Genomic DNA, 16723 nt, shown 5'->3' with positions numbered 1-16723 from the left:
ACACGAAAAAAGCAGTCTCAACAAATTTCGATAACGCTGGCGCTTCCAACGCGTATTTGTATTTACAATTGTTCGAACCACTATCTTATAAAGATTACACGTGTGCATGAAATGTGGAATCTGTAGATTCAAGGAGTATCTCGAGGAGGAATAGGTCCTTCTTCAAATGGTGGAGGAGTGATTGTCTATGTTTACAGTGTTATATCAATATTATGCTGAGCAATCAGATCATACTCAAAAAGTTGTGACATACCTGTGAAGGTCGAACGTATTCATCATACACAGTTCGCTCCTTGAAGGGACGCTTTCCAAGAAGGTTTTCCATATCTTCGCGCGTGATCACCTCTTTTGTTAGCAATAACTGAGCCACCTTTTCAATGTCATCCTTCTTCTCCGTCAAAAGCTTGAAAGTTCGATCAAATGCTTCATTGACCAGTTTGCGCACCTCGGCATCAATGAGTGTACCAGTAGCCTCTGAGTAAGGCTTTTGGAATCGCTCTTCTGAATTGGGGTCTTGATACGAAATGGGCCCCACTTTTTCATTCATACCATAAGTAGCCACTTGGCCGTATGCTTGCCTAGTGACTTTCGCAAGATCGTCTTGCGCACCTAACGTGTAAAAAATTAAATTAAGTCAGCGCTGTTACTCCAATGCATCTACACAATCCAATAAACCATGAACTTGTCTCCTACCTGTTGTGATGGTATCGAAGAACAGGTGCTCAGAAACTCGCCCACCAAGAGTCATGCACATTCGATCCATGAGCTGCTTTATCGAATATAGATATTGGTCTTTCGGTAAATACTGTGCGTAGCCAAGAGCTGCTACACCACGAGGAATAATGGACACTTTCAGAAGGGGATCGGCATATTCGAGATACCATCCAGCAATGGCATGGCCAGCTTCATGATAAGCTACGATTTTCTTTTCTTCAGGCGACAATACGCGAGATTTCTTTTCCAGGCCAGCTATAACTCTCTCAATAGCGCTTTCAAAATCTTCGTCGGTGACTTCATCTTTCTGGTGTCTTGCCGCGATAAGCGCTGCTTCATTGCAAACGTTGTGAATATCAGCGCCAGAAAAGCCTGGAGTTAGCGCTGCCAATTTGTTAGAAAGGGTTTGAAGTACTGCCTTAGTCTTGATGGGTCGAAGATGAACGAGGAAAATCTGAGCTCGTCCCTTAATATCCGGTCGATCAATTGCAATATGTCGATCAAAACGTCCAGGTCGCATCAATGCTGGGTCCAATACGTCGGGTCGATTAGTGCCTGCTAAAACGACAACATGTTCGTTGGAATCGAATCCGTCCATTTCTACCAATAGCTGATTCAAAGTGCTTTCGCGTTCATCGTTTCCGCCAAATTGTCCACTTTTTCCTCTGGCTTTTCCAATGGCATCAATTTCGTCAACAAATATGATGCAGGGTGCATGCTTTTTGGCGGTTGCAAATAAGTCTCGCACGCGGGAAGGACCAACACCTACAAACATCTCTACAAATTCTGAACCTGAGACGCTAAAGAATGGAACACCTGCCTCGCCAGCTGTAGCCTTGGCTAATAAAGTCTTTCCAGTTCCCGGAGGGCCAGACAAAATAGCACCTTTTGGAATCTTGGCACCCAATCGCTCATACTGCACAGGGTTCTTGAGAAATTTTACAAATTCCATGATTTCTTCTTTGGCTTCGTCTGCACCAGCTACGTCCTTAAACTTGATGCTTACTTCACTCTCTTGATTGAACATTTTCGCCTTGCTCTTGCCTATACCGAATATACCTTGGGAACCTCCTCCAGCTGATCCAGCTCTTCTTGTCATGTAAACGAGAAACCCGATCATCAAGAGTGTCGGAGCCACATTTAGCACCAAACTGGCGACACTGACTTCGTCTTTGTAGGCGACAGGAATGCGCTCTGACGGTGGGATGTCGAGCTCCGACTGAGCTTCATCCAGTTTTCGTTCAAAGGCATCAATTGAACCGATGCTGAAGTAATAAGTGACGTAAGGTGATACGCCTTGGATGGACTGTGCTTCAGGACGAAGATGAACTCTCACTCGATTGCGATTGATGACTTCTAACCGCTCCACCAAACCTTTGTCCAGAAACGCATTGCGGAAATCTTGCCAAGTCATTTCACGAGCGTTTTCTTGAGGAGCTATCATGCGCCATACCAGCCATGTACCAAACAGAGCAGGAACCATGGTGGTCAGGTTTGTTTTGGGGTCTGGAATCGGTGGTGGTTTAGAAGGGCCATTGGAATTGCCGCTACCCTTATTAGCATTGTTTGCGCCTCCAGCAGCTTTCTTCTGCCAGTTCTTTCCTTTGTCTTTACCAAAAAAGTTATCGAATCCTTTGGGAGCATTAGGTGGGTTAGAAGATTCCTTTTCCGACGCATATCTCCGAATAGCAAAGCCAGTTCTGCGGGGATCAAGTTGCTGTCGACTCAGGATGGCACTGACCAGTGGGCGTGAACTCTGTCGTAGTCGAATGGAGAGTTGAGCTGGTAGCATAATTAAGCAAGGATGCACCTGGTATTTATTTTTTGGAGTCACTGCTTTAAGTATTTTGGGGTTTTTTTTATGCGTTACGAAAATCCTCCATCATCACCAGCGTTTTTTTTTTTTTTTGCTTTCTATTTTATTTTAAGAAGAGAGGTGCCACTGCAAAAAACACAATACTTTCTACGAAACAGCTCCTATGCAACGAGAGCCGCTTGCAAGACGTCATCGAATTGCACACTTGGGGGATAGAGAAAGGAGGCGTTGAAAGGATCTGGGCGATTCACTTGGTAGACCAATGGATACCCAAAAAGGCGATGTACCGTGCTGCGTTAACATCCCTATTTCAAGTTATATAACATAGATTATTAGTACATCTGCGTACAAAGTGGTAGTTTCCAACGATATTAGCTGGCGTCATGAAAGGGTCCTGCTGGGTGGCCACGCAACACATCTTAACGGGAGCGCGGCAATGGGAGCATGCCTGGCTGGTGTTGACCTCTTATATTTTCAAGACGATTGCACTGTGAACTTTTCTGAGACGAATTTCAAAATAAAAAAATATTGTAGCAGAGGGTCTGTACCGTGGTGATGAAGGGTTGAACTGGCCGCTTCCATAGGCAATGATAATCTATAACTTCAATAAAGGAGAAAAATACAAGAACAGAAGTCAAGCTGAAGCGTGAATGGGACTGAAGTCTATCATCAACGACACGAGCTGTCACCTCAACTCTAGGTACATTACAATTTTTGCTTCCAAGCATTGCACAACAATTTCATGTCGTATGAGTGTCCAAAAGCTAATGAAGGATAAAATATTAAAGTGTAATACATCATCCATATGTAGCGACCCTTCCATCTTTTTTATAGCAACGCATAAGTATCCCTGATTCATATTTCGATTGAGCGTTTATTTTACTGCGACATTCACGTTTCTGGCCCGTGCATACAAACCAGAGAAGCACTGTAGTTTTGTAACATGTAGATACCTTTCTCTTCCTCGTCAGGAAGTGAGATTCCGTATGTTGAATTTTCATTTTTAAAACCACTCGGAAGGGTGTGCACAAACCTCCTTTTGATATTAGCAAAGTTGGGAATATTTTAGATTTCCAACAGAAGCACATTGGTGCCGTGGATGGTATCGAAAGGTACTACAAAAGCTGGAAGACTACGGCCACTGAGTGGGAAGATAGTTAGAACTGAAGCAACGTGTCTTGCTTGAACTCTTTTGACAGTGGATGTAACCGATCACTTTTCTGCCGATCAACGTTGAATGCTTGGCCGTTCCATAACATCCCGTGTAACCTTTAAATCTTGCCATTGAATGTATAAACATAACCTTTCAACTTTTATTAAAAATCATCTCTAATGTCGTCCTCACATTTGATAGGTTCTAAAATCCGAGTTCGTTCTTAGTCTCAATACCAAGCTCCTTGCGAAGAGGAGCCAATTCATCAAGGTACTCTTGGTATTGCTTCTTGTTCTCAACCTTATCCTCGATACCTTCAAAGATACGGACAGAGGTGGGGAAGTCGTTGACACGGCGGGAAGCCTTCAATGCAGCTTCGATGACAGCAACGGAGGGAACCAAATCGTAGGCAAAGCAGTTGTTGAGACCGCGCTGCAATTCGAACAAATCATCAACACCATCGAAGAACTTGACATAGCGTTCAGAGAATGATTCGTAAGACTCTTCTTCGTGTCCGCTGGAGTAGAAACGTTGAGCAACGACTGAATCGACCAATGAAAAAAAAAAAAAACAAACATTAGATGACATATGATCAGAATACGCTCAATTTAACCGGTAAGTATGCCAACGAAACTTACCAGCAGAGCGGGGAGCTGCAACGATGGCAGAACGAGCAGTAGCACGGGAGATAGCGCCAGTGAGAGCGACACGGAGCATTATGAATGAGTAGTGTGGATGAGGAGGGAAAGTTATTTATGAGCTGATTGTTGTTAATGCAGGCAGCAAGGAAAACAAAATTCCCTTGTCGACGTCATCAATTTTAACGTCTTTGTCGCTCGACCGTGACTGCCTGTTCCTAGCTCTTGTTCAGCTACCATGGATATAATATTAAGCCTGACGCCGCCTATAGCTGCTGTCTCGCTATTCTTCTATATGCGATATCAAAGTCGCCTGGCCAAAGAAGACAATCGACGGATGTTTTCTAATTACAAGTCTGAAGAACAATCGCATTCGTTATGGCAAGAGAAATTTGTAGATTTCGTACATCTTTCCTGTTCGCAAACCAACTGGCTACCCGTGTTTATCAAAGTGTACTTTCTGGGAGTCTTCGAGTGCATCATCAACACTATCCATAAATATATCTTCGTTAATGATCAGGGTAGTAGGAACGACCAGATCAAAAATCTAATTGAGTCAGCACGTGATAAGCAAAGCCCTACCAAACGTTTAGCAGTTATTACGGGAGGCGATACTGGTATTGGATGTGAATTGGCTAAGGCACTAATGGAAAGTGGTATGGATGTGATTATAAGTGAGTACATTATGAAATTGTATTGCAAGGTGGCAAAAGTTGGCACGAAATGGGGGCTAAGTGATCATTTTCAGCTGGCAGATCGGAGAGACCATTACAACACGCTGTACAGCGAATTAAAGCGGCTGTCGCTGCTAATGAAGATCAAATATCTGGTCTGAAGCTTGAGCTATCAAATTTTGAAGAAGTCCGGGAGTTCGTCAAAAAACTGAAAAAACTTCTCGACGGCCGCCAAATAAATGTCTTCGTCAGTAAGTGCTTCTGGAAAATCTTTCAGGAATGATATACAACTTTAACCAGTGTATTATTAGATAATGCCGGAGTTATGAATCCGCCCTTCAAAAGAACAGAAGATGATTTAGAGCTACAAAGTCAAGTTGTAAGTGTTACTGAACACCTGATGTACCTTCCATCAACCCCGATAGCTAAGCATTTCCTACTGTAGAATGCATTTTCGACTCTCCTTCTTACCTTGAGCATTCTCCCCCTACTGTCTAAGAGAGACTCAAGAGTCGTCACTACGTCCAGTTCCGTTCTATACGCTCTCAATCACATCAATATATCCAAATTTCGTGCATCCTATGGATGGGATGGACTGGCTGCATATGCGCAGAGCAAATTGACTTTAGCACTCCTTACGAAACACTTGGCTGAGCTTGTCCACGAAGTCAACCCCACCATATCCATCAATTGTAAGTCGGCATTGAGTAAAAATCAGACTTGATTTATTCTTGTTAACCAAAAATCACTTAGCCTGCCACCCAGGAACAGTTAGAACGTCACTGTTCCAATATACCACCATTTTTACCCTTTCGATTTTCCGACATCTGTTCAACTATATTATGCTATCACCAAGAGAAGGTATTTTGACCGCACTGCACCTATGTCTGCATGAATCAGCTGGTTCGGTGACGGGCGAACTTTGGTTGAATCGCCTGCCTCGACCGATTGGTCTAGTCACTATTGGCTTAAATGATGAAGCCGAAGAGGTCGAAGAGAAGACTGTTTCGCGTTGGTTGTGGAATACCTCTCTCGACATTTGCGGTTTGTCAGAAGTAGAAGCCAAAAAGTTGATAGATAGTTTGTAAAGTATGAATCATATCACCCTATTTTCACCCAATCCTTTTGCACATAAATCGGATCAATGTAGAGACCAACTGGTGGACCAAAGAATGATAGCCAGGAGATGATATATGATAACGCATTTTCAATCTGTAGTTGTGCCATCAAAGCCGAAGTATCACAGGGATGGACATAAAAAAACGGTTGCCCCAAGATAGGATGGTCATGCTGTGAAATCGCGCCTTGCTGTATGAGCGAATTGGTTCTCAGTGCTTCCACATGAAGTTTGCTGAAGACATGCTGTTCCAGGTCATTTCTGCTCAAAAAAGAACCGTCTAATGTGATGAAAAAATTCAGCGATCATCCAAATGTAGTGCTAAATACCATGATTGTTACCTGAAAAATAGGCATTGAAGTATAGTACTGGAACACAGTATGTAGTAGAGTATACAATATGGTATTCCGTACATATGATACCAGCATCGGGAGATGCTAACTCTAACTCTGCAATATCTGGGACATCGTCACAAATCTCGAAGTCGGTGGAACACTCTGCTTGACGACTTGATGTCTGGCACACAATCGTCTGCTTCTTCGTGATATACACTTGCTTACCCTGAGAACATCATTGTATAAGTAAAGACGTCAATCTGTGAGATCAAGATTGCTTACATACAAATCGATCTTTCTTAAGCTGCCACTGGTCTGCAAGCGCTACTCTGTGTGATGTTTCCACGAAAGCATTTAAGGATTGCTCAAATTCATTGCGTGTTAATTTTGTGATTGTTGGCATTACATTAAGTACAGGTTGATTGCTAAATGGCTATATAACAAAAAGAAGGTTCACTACCACGGCAATGTGCCTGGAAAAATTTCAGTCCTGCTCGTCGGACAGTAGCCCATTAATGGCGCCAAGGCGGGACAAGTTTGCCGATATGCATGCCTTAAATTTTTTACTTGTCAGCAGGAAGGCAGGAAGCATTAAGCATGCAAAATGTTACTTACTGTCTACGGAATGGATTGCGATCCAATTTCTTCTGCCATAATCTACCGTGGCATCCATATACATCTTGTTCAAATGGACCAAGAGAGTTTTGGTTTTCGCCTTTCGCCACATCCTTGGGTGTCTCTTCAGGATCTATTCCAATATAATGGAACCTAGCAAAAAAGATGGCGTTAATAAATTGAAGCAAGAATCGAAGAGTCAATCATTTCAACTGACCTCTCAATTGGGTATCGCAGAGCTGCACGATGAATATTAATGAAGCGCTCTTTTTTGAATTCAAACCCAATGACTGTAATCTTCTCTGGGTAGTTGCCTGTCAACTCGTAGAACCGGCATATGGAGAACAACAAATTTTCCATTGAATCTCTTGCGTGCTCCTCCGTAGCTATTCTATCTAATGAGCCACTCGACGATGTTTTTGACAGATAATATTGCGCAATTTGCCAATACGATTGTGCTTCCGATAACGGGCCTGCCAGCGGTCGAGTTTCTCCACTTAACATCAGAAAGTCAGTAGGAATGACGGTGCACAGTCATCCAACAAATGAATACTTACCCAGACATGACAAGTAGAGATTTCTCATCGTCTTGCAGCAATTCTATGCTTTTCTTAATGTGGTTCATGAATACCTTGATTTGGCCGCCTTTCTGAAATTCCTCCAGCGTCCAGCCCTCGTCATTGTTTAAGTCAGATTCATTCATTATCCCATGATATATAGCATGGCCTGGAACCATAATGAGGGAAGTCAAGGTGGGGTGAGGCGGATCTGGTATGGGATCGGCAATGGCATAGGAAATATGCGATGGTTTTGTGAATACCACAAAGTAATTGATGATCAGCGATGCAGATAAAAATAGAGCTAAAGCAGCAATCAAAGTTGAACGCTTCGACAGGCGAAAGCGAGATGCTGCTGCCATCGGCTGTTGATACATTGGCAAAAGCGAGTTCTTCCGCTTCATTCTTCTTCCATATGAAAAGGGTTGCCAGGAGTGGAGAACAAGGAGCCAGATTTTCAACCACAGACCCAAAAAAATGGAAAAAGAGCCACATTGTTGACTGACTGCAAAAAACCTTTAAAGCTAAGCTTTTTGCCCTCTTCATCAACTGGCAATGGAGCTATTCAGTCGTGGAAAGGCTCGCAATAAAGCGAGTCTACTTCCTGAACCTCATCAGACTCTTCAACATGTCACTCCCTCTATACGGTCACATTCACTTCCACCTTCTATGCCGTTGGATGCTCCAACGTCACCAGGTACACACTAGTTTCCTCTTATTAGGATGTTTCGTGTCACGCTTGACTTGTGCCACGCGTTTAGGCTACATTTGTAGTTGTGTCAAAAATGCTAAACACAATAACCATTGATAGGAGATACTTCATCGTTCAAAGGTCTACCTGATGAGAACGGGCAATTTTCCACAGTCCGCCCATCTGATCAAGAGGTTGAGGAGTTGTTTGAAAAAATGCTTACAAGAAGAGGAATACATGATCTCGGAGCACGGAGTGTTATGTTATCATTTTCTGCAGATAAAAAGTGGTTAATGGTGTCGCAAGATAAACAAGCCGATGCAAATGTAACTATCCGACCAACCGCTTCTATATCAACATCTTCGAGGAAGTCGGCTTCTGAAATCAAAGAGCTGGACAAAGGAACTCCTGAATACTACATCAAGCAGTTTTTAGAACCTGACTTTCGGGGAATTAACCCAAAGATCCTGGCGCATCTAGCGGTCAGTCTGAGAACCATGCCTCTAAGGTACTTGTAATTTGCTTGGGTAGGACGACTATGAAACCAATCTAGTAGGGTGTGAACTAACTTTGAAATACACTGCAGCTGGGTTCGCACTTTTATTGAGGCTCGCGGACTTCAAGTGATAACCAATGTGCTGGCAAATTTGAACAAAAGGCAGATAAAGTGAGGAAATTTGGTATAACGTGTATGCTTACCTGTATTCTCATGACTGACATTTGCGATATCTTATGTGCAGGAGAGAAACAGATTTGCAAATGGAAATCGAAATTATTAAGTGCTTCAAGTCACTTTTGAACAACAGGGTAAGTCAAAGCATATCATGATGTGTTTCTAAGGATGGCGTACACTAACATGCCATATAAAAATTTTTAAATAGTGGGGTGCTCGCGAAGTACTCATGAATCCACAATGCATATACAACTGTATGCAATCTCTACTATCACCGCCGATCCAAACAAGGAAGTTGGTGTGCGAAGTTCTTGTATTTATGTGCTACTGCGAGGTTCCATCTGGTCAAGAGATTGTATTGCGAGGGTTAGAGCAATTGCGGAACACAACCAGAGACTTTGGACGCTTTGATCCATGGTTCAAACTATTAGAGACAACCATTGATGGAAGAGGTAGAATGGGCAGTCTAGTCGGTGCCAGCGACGATTTTCGAAAGTTGGGTATGCAAGGAACAGCAGATAACCATCTAACGGAATATACGGTAAGCATTTCGATCACCATCTAGATACAATTGCCCGCTGGTAATTTACAAAAACCATAGATATCCAACCTCATGCTTATCAACTCCGTCATCACTGTTGTGGAAGATGTGGACATCAGAGTACATATACGCAATCAAATGAACGCATGTGGTCTTCAGCGAATATTGGACAAGATGGCCGAGTTCAACAATGATCAAGTCACTCGGCATATCAACAACTTCCACCAAATGGCTGATAACGACAACGAAGAAATCATGGAAATGTATAACGAGCAAATGATCAACAACATGAGCGATCCAAGGGATGTGTTTGAATGCATTTTGTCAAGCGTAGAAGGAACTCGTAGCTACGATTTTTTCCTCAGTGCCATACAGCATTTACTACTGATCAGGGATGGAGTTGAGGATAGGTTAGTTTTGAGTAATATTTAAAAATGCATCATTTTTTTTTACTGCAATACCAACGTTATCCATTTCAGAGCACGTTATTTCCAACTCATCGACAAAGTAATCACGCAAATCGTCTTAGATCGCAAAGGTCTTGCGGAGGACATCTCATCTGGCTATGGCATGTCAGTAGTGGAGCTTGTCGAGAAGTTTACAGAAAAGGATCAAGTGCAGAAGGCCCTGCAAGAAGCAAAGGAATCGAGAGAGTTGTATGAGAATACCCTCAAGGAAAAGAAGAAGCTGGAATTAGAGATGTCTTTGAAAGGAGATGGCGTTGTGAGCCAACTGAAAGCGAAAACTTCATCTTTGGAAGATTTACTGAGAGTCTCACGAAACACCATTTCCATATTACAAACCAAGTTGACAGAGTCCCAACAGGAGTACCAAGAAAGCTTGGCTAGGATGGATGAAAGGTTAAAAACGTTCCATCAAGCGGTCCTTGAAGCAAATCCAAATGCAGACATCAGTGAAGCAGGCAGTCGAACTGGCTCGTTTGTTATGACTAGAGAAGAGCTGATTCGTGCCTATGACCGGCTACGAGCTCAGGATCGTCTAGAAGGACAAGAGTTTGATGGCTATGCAGGGGGCAGCATCTTGTCTCCAAATCACACTCATCCTGAAACCATCCCAACTGCTGTTGGCCTTTCTGAAGAATTCAAGAATTCCTTGACCAATCAACTCCATTCAAGTATACCTGGAACGTTTGTTATACCTGGGACTGCGCCATTGATTGGCTCGACTAGGAGAGGAAAAAGCTTTGAAAGGCGAGGTTCCAAACAAACGGATGAGGAAGGCGGCTCAGAAGGAAAATCCAAACTGCAAAGGAAAGAAGTTGGAAGACTCCCAATGGATCTCAAGCAACAAGTCGAGACATTGCTTTCCAAAGGTGAAGTTCAAATTGTGGATGGTGACACTGAAGGCCGCCCAACAAGTGATTTAGCTGCTGCTCTTCAACAAAAGCTAACAGGCAAAGGATCTGAGAATATCGATCTTACAACATCCGACTCACCGGCAATGAACAACACAGCTATCCCCCCCCCTCCCCCGCCTCCCCCACCTCCGATGCAGAGCTTCAATGCATCAATGCCAACATCGGTAGCCCCACCACCACCACCACCTCCTCCTCCTCCTCCTCCGGGTAATTTCACTGTGCAAGCCGATCAACCACCGCCTCCGCCTCCCCCTCCACCACCGCCTGGTGCTGTTGGTGCTATGCCACCTCCCCCACCTCCACCACCACCTCCTCCACCAGGATCCTTAGGTACTGGTGGGCCTCCCCCTCCGCCGCCACCTCCTCCGCCAGGTTCGTCCGGTTTCGCACCCCCTCCTCCCCCTCCACCGCCTGGTGCCTTCAATATGCCAAGGGCAGCCACTGCACCTAACATCAATACACGTAAAATGATGATGAATCAATCCAAGGTTAAGACGAAAGCGCTGCAGTGGACAAAGATGAACCAGAATGTCCTTTCAAAGACGGTATGGGGAAACAAAACCGTGGACGAACTTGCACTTGAAAAAGAGATGAAGGAAAAGGGTATATTCGATGTTGCGGAAGACTTGTTTGCACAAAAAGTGTTTGAACCCAAGAAGGTGGTCAAAAAAGAGAAGAAACCAGAAATCTGTATTATTGACAACAAGAAGTCCTATAATATCAACATTGCTCTTCTTGCCAAACTCAAGCGTATCTCCTTTGATGAGGTTCGGAATAAGATCTTGGCGGTTGACTTTGATTTCTGCTCGGAGATTCTGCTTCGAAACATGATCAGCCTGGCGCCAACTCCAGATGAAATGGGAAAGCTGTCTGTTTTTGCAAGCTCGGCTAGTGAAGAAGATTTAGACAGTCTGTCACCCGCTGACAAATTTTGTTTGGAGGTAAGAGATCATGACACGATTTATTTTCTAACCTTGGTGCATGTCTACATTGATAACTCAATACTTTTTGTAGATGATGAAGATCGATCGGTATAAGGAACGTATTCAAAACATGCTGTTCATGCGCATATTCCCAGATAAGCATGCTCAGCTTAGCGAGGTGAGTTTCGATTTTACACCGCAACTTGCAAGGAAGCGCCAAGTTATCGCACGGGCACTAAGTGTATATCCTACAGAACATGCAAGCCGTTTCCAATGCCTCTACAGATTTGAAGAATTCAAAGTGCTTCCAGGAGCTTCTGAACGTAAGCTGTTTGAGAAAACATGTTTTTTATCAATCTGAAATCTGTTATAACTCATTGACAAATCTCAACTAGTTGATCTTGATGTTGGGCAATTTCTTGAATGGAACAGGTTATCAAGGTGGAGCATTTGGTATCAAAATCTCTAGTATCAACAAGTTGGTGGATACCAAGGGATCCAAAGATAATACCACGTTACTTCACTTCTTGGTGGACATTGTTGAATCCAAATTTCCTCGTATTTATGGCTTTTTTGACGATTTAAAAGGCATGGATGCCGCATGCAAAGGTGAATATCCTCTCATATACCGCACTTTTTGGTACAGTCAGTTGGACTAATCTGAAGGATACAGTGACACTTTCGGATTTGATCAAAGAATACAATGAGCTGAGATCTGGCTTGCAAATGATCTTGGAAGAGGTGAAAAGATATCAGTTGAAGAAAGAGAAGAAATCGACACCTGACGATCGTTATTTCATATGCATACAAGACTTTCAAGAAGATGCTGTTAAGAAATTTGATGAGCTGGAAGTACGCTACACGTCTATGGATATTGCATACAAAGATGTCGTTACATTCTTTGGCGAAAACGCTTCTGAGATGAAACCAGACGAGTTTTTCGGCATCTTCAAAACGTTCACATCTAGTTGGGAGGTTGGTGTTTAGCAACGTGTTCATTTTTGCTTATATTGTGCACATTTACTAAGCAATTCAAAATTTTACCCGAGCAGAAGGCGATGGGCGATAACGTCAATGCTAAAAAGAAACTCGAACAAATTGAAAAGGCACGTCAGGTGGAAAAGGAGCGAAAGGAGAGGATATCTGAGAGAAAGAAAACCAAAGGAATAGATATCAGCGAAGGTGAGAGCTTCTTACATTTTGTGAACATAAAGCTACATATGCTAATGATGTTTGAAACCCACAGCCGGTGCTACAGGCAAGGAAGATGATGACAAGTATCTCATGGATAACCTTCTAGACAAATTGCGAGCTGGTGATCTGGATGCTGGAAACCGACGTAGAGGAAACCGTACTAATAAACGGCGAGATGGAAACAAACTGCCTCGCGCTGAATCTGTGACCCAACTTGCTGAAGATCTGCTAAAGGATATTCAAAGTGACGGTGCGACAACAGGCCATGATAGTAAGTCTGGAAAGTTGGAAACGTCTGCCTCTGCAATGGCCGTAAATATGACCAGTGGATAAACGTTCCCGCGGCTCTTAGCGAAAGAAATTCTGCCGTTATTCGGGAAGCATACGATGTCTTTTACAATGTAATTATCTTACTATATAAAAAAAAAAATCTTTCACACACATGTCTTTTCCGACTTTGTCTGAAGTCCCATTCATCCAATATGCAGTTTAAGGCCATAGAGTGCCATGGCGTGTAACCAACCTCGGCATTGGAGAAAGATTTAAGCGTCCAGTATTTGCTTAACCTTTCTAGGCTCCACTGTATTCATACCGAGGTGATACGAACACATTGTTTACACATTTTATTCCCAAAACCTTATGTCCGAGTGTTTGAAGTCATGACACTTGCAGCATTCCATCCCGATAAAACTCGATATCCGCCGCATTTACATGTTTTACTGCATAGATCGTATGTACTATGTTTCTTTAGCTCGTATCAAGCAACTCGAAGCGGGCGGGCGATCAATTTGCATCATATTGTGGCATGTTCGCATCGAGGCTCAGATCTGTAATAGAATGGATCCAACCAATTCATTATACATGAGAATATCGATAAGAACGACCTCAAAAAAGGGTGAATTTTGCACTCTAAATTTGCAAAACAACAACAAATTGTTTACCTCCATAAAAGCCAAAATCCTCCATGTAGCCTTACACCACACCGAAATCTGATGAAAGAACAAATTTATTCACGTCTAGGCTGTCTGGAGAAAAAACAGCGCTTATAGGTGAAAGATACATTTTACTCTATTTAACGAGGTAAACTCTAGCTTCAAATGCCAATAAGCTCTCTCTGTCAGTTGACTCTGTGTTGTTGAAAATGAGCTCGAGTTCTCCAGTAACTTCAGCCGGAATAATGAAATCCTGAACGTCCTTGGTGAAGTTGAGCACTACCAGTATTTTGTTACATTTGTATGCTTTGATATATGTCACTGTGGAAGTGTTTTTTGAATCGCATAGATAAAAATCACCGTAAACACAATAGTCCTTGTAGGTATTTCGGAACTTGATAGCCTTTTTCCAAAATGACAAAACACTGTTTTGGTCACACTCTTGTGCCTTTGCGTTGATTTCGGGGTAGACGTCGTTGACTTTCATCCACGGAGTTCCTGTTGTGAAGCCAGCATGTTCTGTGTCATCCCATTGGAAAGGGCTTCTGGAATGGTCCCGAGCTAATTTTCCAATGTTTTCGAAAGCTAAGCGTACTGCTGCAGGATCAGCATTTGTTTTTCGTTTAATGTAGTTGTAATAGTTGATTGATTCAATATCTTTGTATTCTTCGATAGGCCAGCTCTTGGGCAGATTAATCATGCCGATTTCCTGACCTTGGTAAATGAAAAGTGTTCCCGTCAAGGTACACAAGAAGGTAGCCAGCATTTTTCCGGAAACACTACGGTAAAGAGGGTCGTCTGATCCAAATCGTGAGATAGAGCGGGCTTGATCATGATTTTCCAAAAAGGATGTCGTCCAGCCGTCATTATCAATGATAAATTGCTGCCATTTTGTCAATGCATCTTTCAGTTGGATTAGAGTCCATGGGTGGAAATCGTATTTGTAGCTTGGACCAAACCCGAGGTGTATCATATCCATCTGGAACACCATATCAAGCTGTTTTGCACTTGCTCCCACATACTTTAATACGTGCTCTGGATCAGGTGTAGAAGCTAATTCTCCAACCATCATTGTGTCGTAATTTGAGAGAACTTGGTCATTCATTTCGGTCAAAAACTCGTGCATTCTTGGCCCGTTGCAGAATAGCATTTGCGCTGGCTGGAACTCATCAGTGGAAACTTCGATAGGAGCATCTTTGAATGGTAGGACTTTGCTGTACATGTTGACCGTATCTACACGGAAACCGTCAACACCTAGATCTAGCCAAAATTTCATGGCTTCATCGTAAATAGCTTGCCGGACGCTCTCATTCTCCCAGTTGAGATCAGGCTGATCAGTTGCAAAAAGGTGAAGATAGTATTCTTGAGATTGCTCGTCCCATTGCCATGCGCTTCCGTTAAAAAAGCTACGCCAGTTACATGGTGGTTTTCGATTACCTTGGTCGTCGTACTTTGCTGGTCTCCAAATGTACCAATCTCTCTTGGCGCTCTCTTTCGACTTTCTGCTCTCTTGAAACCATGGATGCTCGCTCGAAGTATGATTAATCACCAAGTCAAAAATCAGTTTCATGTTTCTCTTGTGGCAACCGTCAATAAGGTTTTTGACATCTTGCAGAGTTCCATAAGGTGCATGTACATCCTTGTAGTCAGAGATGTCATAGCCCATGTCAACTTGTGGGCTCTTGTAATGAGGAGAAAGCCAAATAATGTTGATTCCAAGTTCATTCAAGTAATCAAGTTTGGATATGATCCCTGGAATATCACCTATTCCATCCCCATTAGAGTCCTTAAAACTTGAAGGATAGATCTGGTATACAGTTCCTTCCTTCCACCAACGTCGACTATCCGCTTCTGAATTCGGTACCAAGTGCATTTGAAGAACAGAATTATAATTGAAACAAATGGGGGCATGAAGCAATGCGTAATTTATAGGCGGACCCTACTCACTGCGGTGCGGTACAGTCTCGGTGATTTCTCGGTCACTTTGACTAAGATCTTTTGAACAACGGAAATTCTTCACAGCGCGGAATGAACTTGGAATAGAGTTTGATTATATTCTCATCTTCAGCAAGGATAACACTATAATCTTGAGATAATAGTTACATTTCTCCCAAATCAAGGCTACAAGCGCATAGCATCTCTCTTGATGAACAAGTTCAGTATACTCGGCAAACAATGGCCGTTATATTTACAAATGCAAAACCTCGATAGTGTTGATAGGGACATTGAACGTTGATTCTATGGACATTGCAAGCTTATTGGACTATTCGGTACAATCGATTTTGGTTTGTCCACCCAGATGTCACCGCTTGGTTTATAAGCAAAAAACCGAGCTTGTCACGGAACGTCAGCGAAGGATCGCTAGAACACAGTCATGCGGAAGAGCGGACTTGGTTTAGCATTTGTGCATTATGTATGTCTACCTGAACCAAGCATGATCGACGCTCATATATTAGTTTTCTCTCCTGTGTCGTGGAAATGACAACTTGTGAAATTGAACTGATCTAAAAAGGTTAAATCTTCTTTTGACTGAAGCGGTTTGTGACGTGAATAAGGTTACTTGTTCGCTTGTAAAACAGTTAAAATGGTGCGTAAGCCCAGCTAGCTGATCTCATATTTTCTTCCCTTATGAGACGCTAATAAATGTAACATCAGCCACATAATACAAACTTTCAGCATATACCTTGCAACAAAATTAAGCTGTCAGCAGTGTTTGGGTCTTGATATGAATGTGCAGCAGTCGAAAACCTCCGTTACCAAAGTAATTTTCTA

General features: G+C 42.8%; 8 protein-coding genes across 8 annotated transcripts; 3 read left to right on the top strand and 5 right to left on the bottom strand.

The window, feature by feature from the left end:
• Position 1: 1 nt before the first annotated feature.
• On the bottom strand, positions 2 to 2542 carry K450DRAFT_228745 (uncharacterized protein). The gene is made up of 4 exons (XM_051586977.1): positions 694 to 2542; positions 495 to 609; positions 254 to 461; positions 2 to 185 (listed from the first exon to the last, which is right to left on the bottom strand). Exons 1-4 carry the CDS (start codon positions 2504 to 2506, stop codon positions 129 to 131), a joined length of 2193 nt encoding a protein of 730 aa, XP_051447046.1. The 5' UTR covers positions 2507 to 2542; the 3' UTR covers positions 2 to 128.
• Positions 2543 to 2549: 7 nt separating this feature from the next.
• K450DRAFT_228744 (uncharacterized protein) lies at positions 2550 to 3197 on the top strand. The gene has a single exon (XM_051586976.1). The coding sequence runs from the start codon at positions 2576 to 2578 to the stop codon at positions 2744 to 2746; it is 171 nt and encodes a 56-aa protein (XP_051447045.1). The 5' UTR covers positions 2550 to 2575; the 3' UTR covers positions 2747 to 3197.
• Positions 3198 to 3752: 555 nt separating this feature from the next.
• On the bottom strand, positions 3753 to 4526 carry K450DRAFT_228741 (uncharacterized protein). Its single transcript, XM_051586975.1, has 2 exons — positions 4322 to 4526; positions 3753 to 4225 (listed from the first exon to the last, which is right to left on the bottom strand). The coding sequence occupies exons 1-2, from the start codon at positions 4398 to 4400 to the stop codon at positions 3888 to 3890; spliced, it is 417 nt and encodes a 138-aa protein (XP_051447044.1). The 5' UTR covers positions 4401 to 4526; the 3' UTR covers positions 3753 to 3887.
• A 32-nt stretch (positions 4527 to 4558) lies between these two features.
• K450DRAFT_278430 (uncharacterized protein) lies at positions 4559 to 6429 on the top strand (the record flags this gene model as incomplete). The annotated part of the gene is made up of 5 exons (XM_051593295.1): positions 4559 to 4995; positions 5070 to 5246; positions 5307 to 5374; positions 5441 to 5687; positions 5749 to 6429. Coding segments are annotated over 5 exons (1264 nt in total), but the record flags the coding sequence as incomplete, so codon positions are not given.
• On the bottom strand, positions 6090 to 7150 carry K450DRAFT_228737 (uncharacterized protein). The gene is made up of 4 exons (XM_051586974.1): positions 7063 to 7150; positions 6734 to 7000; positions 6454 to 6673; positions 6090 to 6392 (listed from the first exon to the last, which is right to left on the bottom strand). Exons 2-4 carry the CDS (start codon positions 6848 to 6850, stop codon positions 6097 to 6099), a joined length of 633 nt encoding a protein of 210 aa, XP_051447042.1. The 5' UTR covers positions 6851 to 7000; positions 7063 to 7150; the 3' UTR covers positions 6090 to 6096.
• K450DRAFT_228734 (uncharacterized protein) lies at positions 6524 to 8057 on the bottom strand. Its single transcript, XM_051586973.1, has 4 exons — positions 7620 to 8057; positions 7280 to 7558; positions 7063 to 7215; positions 6524 to 7000 (listed from the first exon to the last, which is right to left on the bottom strand). The coding sequence occupies exons 1-4, from the start codon at positions 8021 to 8023 to the stop codon at positions 6904 to 6906; spliced, it is 933 nt and encodes a 310-aa protein (XP_051447041.1). The 5' UTR covers positions 8024 to 8057; the 3' UTR covers positions 6524 to 6903.
• Positions 8058 to 8120: 63 nt separating this feature from the next.
• On the top strand, positions 8121 to 13462 carry K450DRAFT_228729 (uncharacterized protein). The gene is made up of 13 exons (XM_051586972.1): positions 8121 to 8316; positions 8431 to 8818; positions 8897 to 8977; positions 9051 to 9117; positions 9192 to 9524; positions 9585 to 9934; positions 10004 to 11843; positions 11917 to 12003; positions 12080 to 12148; positions 12221 to 12434; positions 12499 to 12800; positions 12878 to 13007; positions 13072 to 13462. Exons 1-13 carry the CDS (start codon positions 8175 to 8177, stop codon positions 13350 to 13352), a joined length of 4284 nt encoding a protein of 1427 aa, XP_051447040.1. The 5' UTR covers positions 8121 to 8174; the 3' UTR covers positions 13353 to 13462.
• Positions 13463 to 14087: 625 nt separating this feature from the next.
• Positions 14088 to 15824, bottom strand: K450DRAFT_171426 (uncharacterized protein; the record flags this gene model as incomplete). The annotated part of the gene is made up of 1 exon (XM_051584143.1): positions 14088 to 15824. The coding sequence occupies one exon, from the start codon at positions 15822 to 15824 to the stop codon at positions 14088 to 14090; it is 1737 nt and encodes a 578-aa protein (XP_051447039.1).
• Positions 15825 to 16723: the final 899 nt, after the last annotated feature.

Source organism: Umbelopsis ramanniana (assembly GCF_025399195.1).
Source record: "Umbelopsis ramanniana AG unplaced genomic scaffold K450scaffold_11, whole genome shotgun sequence".
In the NCBI taxonomy this organism is placed as follows: domain Eukaryota; kingdom Fungi; phylum Mucoromycota; class Umbelopsidomycetes; order Umbelopsidales; family Umbelopsidaceae; genus Umbelopsis; species Umbelopsis ramanniana.
The sequence above is the reverse complement of the archived record's forward strand: the minus strand, read 5'-3'. Positions and strand labels throughout refer to the sequence as shown.